General features: G+C 43.5%; 1 protein-coding gene across 2 annotated transcripts; it reads left to right on the forward strand.

The window, feature by feature from the left end:
- The first annotated feature begins 2,346 nt into the window (after positions 1-2,346).
- Positions 2,347-8,422, forward strand: LOC118792205 (kelch repeat and BTB domain-containing protein 11-like). Of its 2 annotated transcripts, none has more exons than XM_036549983.1 (2): positions 2,347-2,423; positions 5,534-8,422. In XM_036549983.1, the coding sequence occupies exon 2, from the start codon at positions 6,067-6,069 to the stop codon at positions 8,344-8,346; it is 2,280 nt and encodes a 759-aa protein (XP_036405876.1). In that variant the 5' UTR covers positions 2,347-2,423; positions 5,534-6,066; the 3' UTR covers positions 8,347-8,422. The 2 variants fall into 2 exon arrangements, with proteins under 2 accessions (XP_036405876.1, XP_036405875.1); XM_036549982.1 differs by lacking the exon at positions 2,347-2,423 and adding an exon at positions 3,341-3,908.
- Positions 8,423-9,004: the final 582 nt, after the last annotated feature.

Genomic DNA, 9,004 nt, shown 5'->3' on the forward strand with positions numbered 1-9,004 from the left:
GGGGTTTCCCTGAAGCAGCTCCCTCTGTGTCAATCCTAAAGTCTCAGGACAACAAAACGCTGAAAACATGGCTCCTAAAACACGCTAATTAAAGGTCTGGTCAAGCTCTGCGTTTGGTATTATCAGGGGAATGGTTGGACCACAGTCATCTCCTTTTAAAGATAATGAGTAGTTAAGTGGTTTTGCTCAGAAGAAAATTCTGGAGCTAAAAATGGATTTAGTCTAATTATTTTACTATATTCTGTGGAAATCCATCAAGCAAAGTTTGTTTGGATTACAAATGGCTCAAAGTAAGATGAGCTAAAACAGGTGTAGATGGTTTAGATCCTTTCTGAACAGCTTTTACAATGATACTTGGGTATCAGAGACCCCCACTCAGGGTGAGTTATGAGTGTAGTACATTACATTACATTATTGTTAACAGATGCTCTTTAGATGCTCCAGAGTGATTTACATAGGTTACAATTTTTACATGCTACCTATTTATACAGCTATACATTTACCGAGGCAATTCTTGGCTAAGTACCTTTACCAAGGGTACAGCAGGGAATTGAACCAGCAACCTTTCAGTTACAAGCCCTGCTCTTTACCACTATGCTACACTGCCACCCATCCATATTCTGCGGGTGGAATTCTAGTGAATGTAAGGGTTAAAGTCATGACTTGGCATGACCTGGGATTATGCCCATGGGCCACAATCTCACACTGTTATAATCCAATGCAGATTTGGCTCTGTGTCATACGCAAATCTGCAATAACTCATTCCTTTGACAGAGAGCCAAAGGAGCCTTACAGTACTGTTGTGGTAAAGTAGATGATGTTTTTGTTGTCACAATCCATAAACAGAAAAGAATCAAGTTTCACTACGACGCACGGACACTGCCAAATATATAGCTGCAGGTGTATGGCCAGGTGCCATGTCATTCCTCTACAAATTGTCATCAGAAGTATACTTCAGCATGCCTTTTATGTTTCACATGTGAATTGTCATATTTTGCTGTATATTCTGGGGAAAAAACTGCTATTTATCTTACTGTAACACAATATAATCAACTGTAAAAAGTATTTGAAATAATTTACTTTAAATAAAAAATAACTGGTCCTATCCAAGCTTTTGTGGATATTTATTCATTTGACAGATGTTCTTATCCAGAGTGACTTAGAAAAAATGCATTTAGTAGAGTTAGGTGATTATCCGCACAGATACGGAATTGCGTTGCGTTATCACTGTGACCTGGGCAAGCTGCTATCTCTGTGCAAAAGCTGCGCTCAGCGCCCCAATCACCCGGCGCCTGAGTCCCGCGGCCCCACGCCAGCAGAAAGCTGAATCTGCCCAATCACCCAGCGCCTGGGTCCCGCGGCCCCACGCCAGCAGAAAGCTGAATCTGCCCAATCACCCAGCGCCTGGGTCCCGCGGCCCCACGCCAGCAGAAAGCTGAATCTGCCCAATCTCCCGGCGCCTGAGTCCCGCGGCCCCACGCCAGCAGAAAGCTGAATCTGGCCCTGACACCGTCTCCATGGGAACAGAGTCTCTCTGCAGACCTGCTGAGGAGAATCCCTGAGCCACACAGTCAGGCTCACCCTCTGCAGTATCTTCACAGTTTAGGGGTACACCCCTCACCCCCAGGGAGGCACTGTGTTTCCATTCACACAGGCATTACAGTGAGTATCAGTCATTTTAAGCAGGTATTTTACAGTGAGCCAAAGTAACCTACGTGACTGGCACAACGTAAACTCATGCAGATGCATTGTGGATATTAGTCTGGTCAGCATGACATTAACAACCAACAAACAGCTGAAGATATCAAGATGGTTTGACAATCAGGGATGCGACAATAAAGAATGTATTTTACTGTTAATAAGGTACAGGCAAATATGCAGACGGTGGTCCATCTGAGGGAGAAAAACAGTTTCACATTTTCAGAGGGCTAACAGGCATGTGCAGGTGGAAGCGGGTCTGCTAACATGAAAGTCAAAAGAGTCAGAGAGGGTATTTTTTTCATGATGTATAGTAGCCTTTATCTTATTTACTGAGAATATATCACTCAATTTTTACTTCTGTCAAACTGTAGGTTATGATTCTGCTTCTTTCTGCAGGGTAAATTGTAGTGTAATGTAATATGATGTAACATCTTTCTGATGCTCTGATTGCTGTGGGAGAGGTCTAGTATCGGATAGTAGGTTTTTAAGATATTAAATTTTCACTTGTTCATCCTCACATATTCTCACTTCCAGGAAAGATATGCAACAGCATGAAATTTGTGGAGCTCTCCGTTACCCTGGCAACAGCACCGAGTTGTGCAAGAGACCAGATGCACAGAATCCTCCATGTCCAGGCATCACAGAATAGGGAGAGCAGCACAAGTACCTCTACAGCTCTAATACTGTACTCTCTCCGAGGCTCGGACCTTTGGCCACACCAGGTGAGTTATTTATTGTGGTATTTAGTGCTCTGCTGTGCCGCTGAACCCTGGCAATTTGATCCATTGCCTTTCTTGCTGCTTTGATTGTGTCCTGGTGACAGTAGTCTGTTATTACTTTTGCACTGATTCAGTGCAACATATCAACATACCTGTCCCCTCAAACGGCATCTACACCAGGGTCCAAAAGCCTTTTGCAACTTGGCTGTTTAGAGAATATGCTGTTGCAATGATGTCAACAAGTGTCTGGACTGTGTTTATTCCACATTTGGGTTGGAGTAATAATTCTGACAGTGCCACTATATGGTTTATACAGTTTGGATTTGCCTTAGTGTATGCACTGAACTGAGATGTGGCACAATTAACTGCTGTTTTTAAGGTTATGCTGACAATCAATAATTTATAATTATGATTTACATTAGAACTGCTGCACTTTCAATCACGTAAGATGAGTCTGCTCCATTCAGGTAAGCTGCTGTATGCTGTGGGTTGCATTGCAATTTCCTATTGTTATATATATTCTGTGCTGTATTGTAAAGCTCTGTAGTATGTCCTCTGAACAATAAATATAACAATAACGTCAATAATTCAGTTGGACTTGATCTAGAAACTGTAATACCATGGTTATCTCATTTGTCGTTTTTTTTTTATCTAATTTTGAAGGCTACATGATGAAATGTAAAAGCCTGCTGGCCAGAAATGCTGTCTCCGATTTACTAATAGATTAGTGGCATTACTGCAGCACGCGTTGGCCGGAAAATAAGCGTGTACAGCATACAGTCTTATTCTGTGGAGAAGTCAGGGCACTTGTACTTCTGACGGATAGAACCCCGGATCTGCAGGCGCATGACGGTTGGTACCCGCGTTGGTGTGTAGGGTTAATAAAGGGGGTGTGGTTTAGACCAGTGGTTGGCCAGCCCCTACTGTAAAACCAAAATATTATCCGCGAACTGAGTTTAGGATTGCCCGGGATGCGCTTCCCTTTAACGCGCGGAACCACGCAACATTTGAAGCACATCACTGGAGTCGCCTCCGCGCCGACAGGAAAAACTGCCGCGATCAGCGCTGTATTAATTATGGACCGAGTCTGCGGTTCCTCAACGCCAATTTGTGAACTGGTGTGGTTTTATGATTTACCGTGACGTGGACGTAATATCGAGAAGCCTAATCTGAAATTTACCTTAAATCTGCTCTTTGTCGTCGTTCTGAGATGGCAATGGAATTATACTTCGAGGTATTAACTAGGCACAGTGCTTCAGTAGGCTTAATTTCGGTTATAGTTCCAAGCTTTTTGCGTACATTCGACGCGGAAAGAGATAGACCATATGTGTGTTGATTAAAGTAAACAGGAATGACAATTTTCTGACTGCTTTGCGACCTCTTCGATCAGTGGAACTGCAACCATCTGCACGTCTCACCTTACATAACTCCGCATTTTGGGGGTATACCATGATGGCTCGAGCCAAGATGTGTGCCGGCAATTGAACGGTATGTATGAAATTCCGCAGTTTTTTCATTGATAAAAACAAGCAAACGTGCATAAAACCTTAACCTTGTTTCAACATGTCACTTGAACATACTGTAATATCATTTTAAGATAAGTAGGAAATATGTACCTTGGAGTCACCATCAATACAAGACGGAAATATTTCTCTTCGGTGTGTGTGAGATTACTTTTTGTATCCTGGGGACGGTGACATACTTAGTGCTAAACAGTATTTTAGGGGAATGCTCCAATCTCCATCAAACGGAATCAATCCTCTTCACTGTGACTGCGAGCAGCTTTTCGAAGCATGCGCATTGGACAACTTTCTGGCACTGACGCAATTAACGGTAATCTGAAACACCAACAAAAGGTTCGAATGGATTACATCGGTCATGTAAATTGAAAGCGCAATGGTTAATTGACACTGCATGCTTTAACATTCACTTGTGGAAACAAGTCAACCATTAAACGTAATATATGCAGCAACATGTCAATTAAACCTATTATTAAAACATTGTTTTAAACTATGATTATATTATATCGGAAGCCTTCTTTCGGATACATTAGGGTGATTTGCACAGATTTAGATTTAAGTGTGCAGCTGGAGAGATACGGAGGTAAATCGGGTTAAAAACCTGACAGTTTACAACAGCAGTTCCCCACCATAGAATCAAACCTTAGGCTTACAATACCAGTTGTTCACAACTGTACCACACGTCTTACACTGTAAGTTTAAACAGTATCTTTAGTTTATGCTAAAACATAAGAAACCCTGGCACACATCTTTGCTTTGAGGAATATGTAAAAAGTGTTATAGTTTTGAACGAAGACACACAATTCGATTTCAATTTATTTTGAAATGCAGTTATGCAATATGCAGTTATTCTGCATATTGCATATATTACGTGTAAAAGCATAAAATCACTGTCATGAAAACTGGAAAGTGCGCGCGCTGGCCCCGTGCTCAGACCAATACATCACCAACTGTCTGGCTGTAGTATCACTTGAGTAAGAGCGCCCCCTACGTGTTTCCATGACGCGTACTCTGCTGTCTCCTCACCATCGCAGACAGGTCTCGCAGACCCCGTTTGTTTGCGTGCGTTCACTGAAGTACACGGCACTGAAGTACACGGTACACGTGTATTTCTACATACAGTGCAACTGTACTGTGCGTACAGTATGACTATGTACTATGGTAAAACTATATCTGTATGTAAAGAATATATCCCATTTACCATTTATAAAGTAGGCCTACTGCTGTTTTTTTTTATTCGAACATCTTTGGCCCGTGGAAGTGGGTGGCGTTATCTGACGGCCTGTCATGCAGACGCTACACAAATCCCGTAAATCCCAGCCAGTGTTAAACAAATTTCGTGTCTTCCTCTTCTAGTAAATTTCATTCTATTTGATGGAATGTGCACAGCAAAATGTGTAGTGTTGATCCAACACTTCGTGTGAAAATATAGACATTTATCATAGTTAAATGAACTCTTATAGTGTCACATTAACGATACTGATTTTCTGTGTGGCAATAACGGTGCGCTTTTCATACATTTGCCAGTGCATGTTTCATTTAGCCTGGTCATCACTGACATTGATTTATGTCTTTTTCTTTCATCCTGAATAGATTACAGAAGGCAGTCGCTGGGCTCGGAGCATCTGTGAGAAGAGACTGAAGGATTATCTGCCCTGATTCCATCGCCTGCACAAAGACTGTGTTCAATCACCCTTACTCACTTCCACGCGATATCCTTTAATTGTCCTGTCGTCTTCCAGCCTGGCCTTTCTATGCTGAAATAGACCACAAGCAAGCGAGTACATGTACATTTAGTAATTTAGCAGAGCAGAGGTTACTGCTTTTGACGTCTGCGCCTAAGTCAAACAGTTGGTAGTGTTTCGGCCGTCTTTCTTATTAAATGGGAAACTTTCCGCAAGGTTGACTTTGAAAGACTGAAATGCATTGTGGGGAAACGTGCATGTGCTTCAAAGAACAAACAAACAAACAAAATAATTTCTGAAATTAACATTATTAATCTGAAATGAGTCGCAAATCAATGGATGAATAAAGCCAATGTGTAAATATATCGCATCGAAAACCATGAAGCTAGTTAATAACCTTTTTGTATAATTATTTACTTGTTTTTGTTTTTACGTTTTAAAATGCAACAGCATTGTGCTGCCCCTGCCACAAGTCTAATTCTGAATTTAAGTAAAGGAACGATGAATGATGGAACTCCGTGGGTTACCGAGGTGATGAATGATTTAACTCCGTGCGTGCCGGAGCTGACGGCTGAGGCGGACTTTGGTTGCCCTTCCACTGACACTCCCTCTCGAGGGCTTGATCATTTGAGCAAAACTGCTTTGCTAAAGCAGAATTGTGCTGTAACTGTGCCAGACGTGGGAAATTCGCCAGAAAATCAGGACGACTGTCAGCAAAGAGGCAGAGTCAAACAGGCAGGCGAGACAGAATATGCGGTGCACAATCATTTCGAAACCGCTGGCTGTCCAAGTGGAGAGAGGAATACAGCAATCGGCAACACAGATCAAATCCGTATATCATCAGATATATGTGTTCATAAAAATGCACAACAGCCGAGTACTTTCCAGTTGCTTACGTTTGACCCGACCAGAGAACTAAGTAACTCAATTAGCCGTAATAGAGTGACGAAGCAGCCTAACGGCGCGCAGGGGAACGTGCCGTGCAGTCCGGGTTCATCCCACTGCGTCTCTGGCGAATCCAAAGACGAACGGCAACCGGAAAGCGCCTTTTCCGTCTATAAAAACAGCCAAATAGTGAGGAGTCAGTGTCAGGTTAACACTGCCTCTTCCGTGTCGGAGGAGGAGGGGACCGCTGCGCCTGACACTTATTGTATCTCCGCGGGACTGCGGCCAACACATGAGCGCGGTCATTTAGCCAGCTCGGGACACGCATCCATTCAGAGGGAGCACAACGGAAACAAAGCACCAGGAAACTCTGGATTCCAGTCGGCTCGGGGACGCCATGAAAGTGAAAACGGGCTCAGGACCATCGCTTCTGTAAAAGCCGAGCCGGATTTGGTGATTGAAGTGTCTGGAAAGAACATCCGAGCGCATAAATCGGTTTTGGCGGAGAAAAGTGACTATTTCAAGGCGCGACAGTCCAGAGAAATTCTAAAGGTAAAAGGGGTGAGTTACAACACTTTAACGATTTTGGTCGATTATATTTATTCGTCCCGAATGCAGGTGAATAAGCAGAATGTTGTAGAGGTCATCACCGGGGCTAAAATTTTACAAATCCCGTGCGCGGTGGAAGCCGCTATGGATACAGTGTCGACTCAGATCACCGCCGAGAACTGCTATGAGATTTTGACTATAGCCAAAAAGCAGAGGTTAAGCGAACTGAAAGAGACAGCCTACAAATTCATGAGCGATAACTTCTTGCAGATATTGCGTGATCCCGCTGTATATGGGCGTTTGACTGGAGCGGAGAGAGATCTGATTCTGAAGCGCCGAATGGAAGGACAGAGGTGTTTAATGGTGGCGGAAATACACGACGTTAATGTCCGCGTCGGGAGCAGACCCCCGAGCCGAGACAGCAGCCGCCCGCAGAGCCCCCTGTCCTTCGTTTCCATCGAGGAGAACCATATGATCTATTATTACAACGAGGCGAAAAAGGAGTGGAAATCTCTGACAAAGATGCCGGACGAGATAAACACGAAGGGCTGTGGGATTTGCACCATGTACAATTACCTGTTCGTGGCAGGTGGAATAAAAGGTTATGGCGACAAAAGTAAGCTTTCAGATAAGGTGTTCTGCTATAACCCTCTCACGGACCACTGGAGCGAAATCCGCCCCCTGAACCAGCCCCGGTCCCAGCTGAAGCTGGTGTCTATGGACGGCTACCTGTACGCGATCGGTGGGGAGTGTCTGTTTACGGTGGAGAAATACGACCCTCGGATGGACAGATGGACCCCCGTGGCCCCTCTGCCGAAGGGGGCGTTTGCTGTTGCCCACGAAGCCACAATATGCAACGGAGAGTTATACGTGTCCGGTGGCTCTCTGTTCTACCGCCTTCTCAAATACGACCCCAAGAGGGACGAGTGGCAAGAATGTCCTTACAACAACAGTAGAAAGAAATCCACAGACATGGTGGCGTTTAAAAATTTCATCTATAGGTTTGACGTTAACCGTGACCAGGGTGTCAGTGTGTTTAAATATAACACGGTTGTGAAAATGTGGCACGATAGCGCGTCCTTGCAGCAGACTAACCCTTTACCTTTCAGATGCGCCGTCATCGGCAATTGCATTTACTGTGTGAACAAAATCCAGACGCTGCAGTTCATTGTGGAGGAGGAAAACGAACGATTTGGACCGGAACCAATGAAAGCCCCGGTCGAAGCTAAAGGCGTTCTCTTCCCCTTCGTACTGAGCCTGGTCGAGAGGGCTGAGACCAGCGCATAAAGAGCGTTTGAGACCGCACATCATCCAAACATTCCTGCGGAGTCTAATGGGGACTTGAGTAGAATAAAACAAATGCACACGCTAAGCCATGGTGAACAAATCAAATTGTAATCCAAGCATTATATTCCTGGAGTTTAAAGTGCCGTATTTGACTGTTCAAAATTGAATTACTTTTCTTTGCATGGTGAAGAATCAAAGATTGTCATGCAGGACAGACCTTAAAAAGGACAGCTGTCGTGTAACTGAATGAGCATGACAAAAACGCAAGTTATGCAAACTCTGTGTTTTAAATTGTCAACAGCTGTGACATGCATTTGCTTTGTTAAAGATTTTTGTCTTTTTTTGGTAATTGCTGTTGTTTTGAATAGATTTTTTTCATCAAAATATTGCCAGGCAGCACCTGAAGATATGGAAGCTGTCTCTACTGGTCAGGAGAAATATAATGCATTAGTTTGCACAAAACTGCACTGCTCTGTGAATGATCTATTACCAGCTATGCAGAATCCATGCACCACTTACTATGACAATATCCTACAATAACTGTATTTGTCAACATGCTTACAAATACAGAGCAGACCCCTTACTTGAGCTAAAATGTCAGTCTTGGTGAAGGATGGTTCTGTTCTTTACTTTTACATTTTAACAGTAAAACAGAAAG

The sequence above is a fragment of the Megalops cyprinoides genome, chromosome 17 (assembly GCF_013368585.1).
Source record: "Megalops cyprinoides isolate fMegCyp1 chromosome 17, fMegCyp1.pri, whole genome shotgun sequence".
Taxonomy (NCBI): domain Eukaryota; kingdom Metazoa; phylum Chordata; class Actinopteri; order Elopiformes; family Megalopidae; genus Megalops; species Megalops cyprinoides.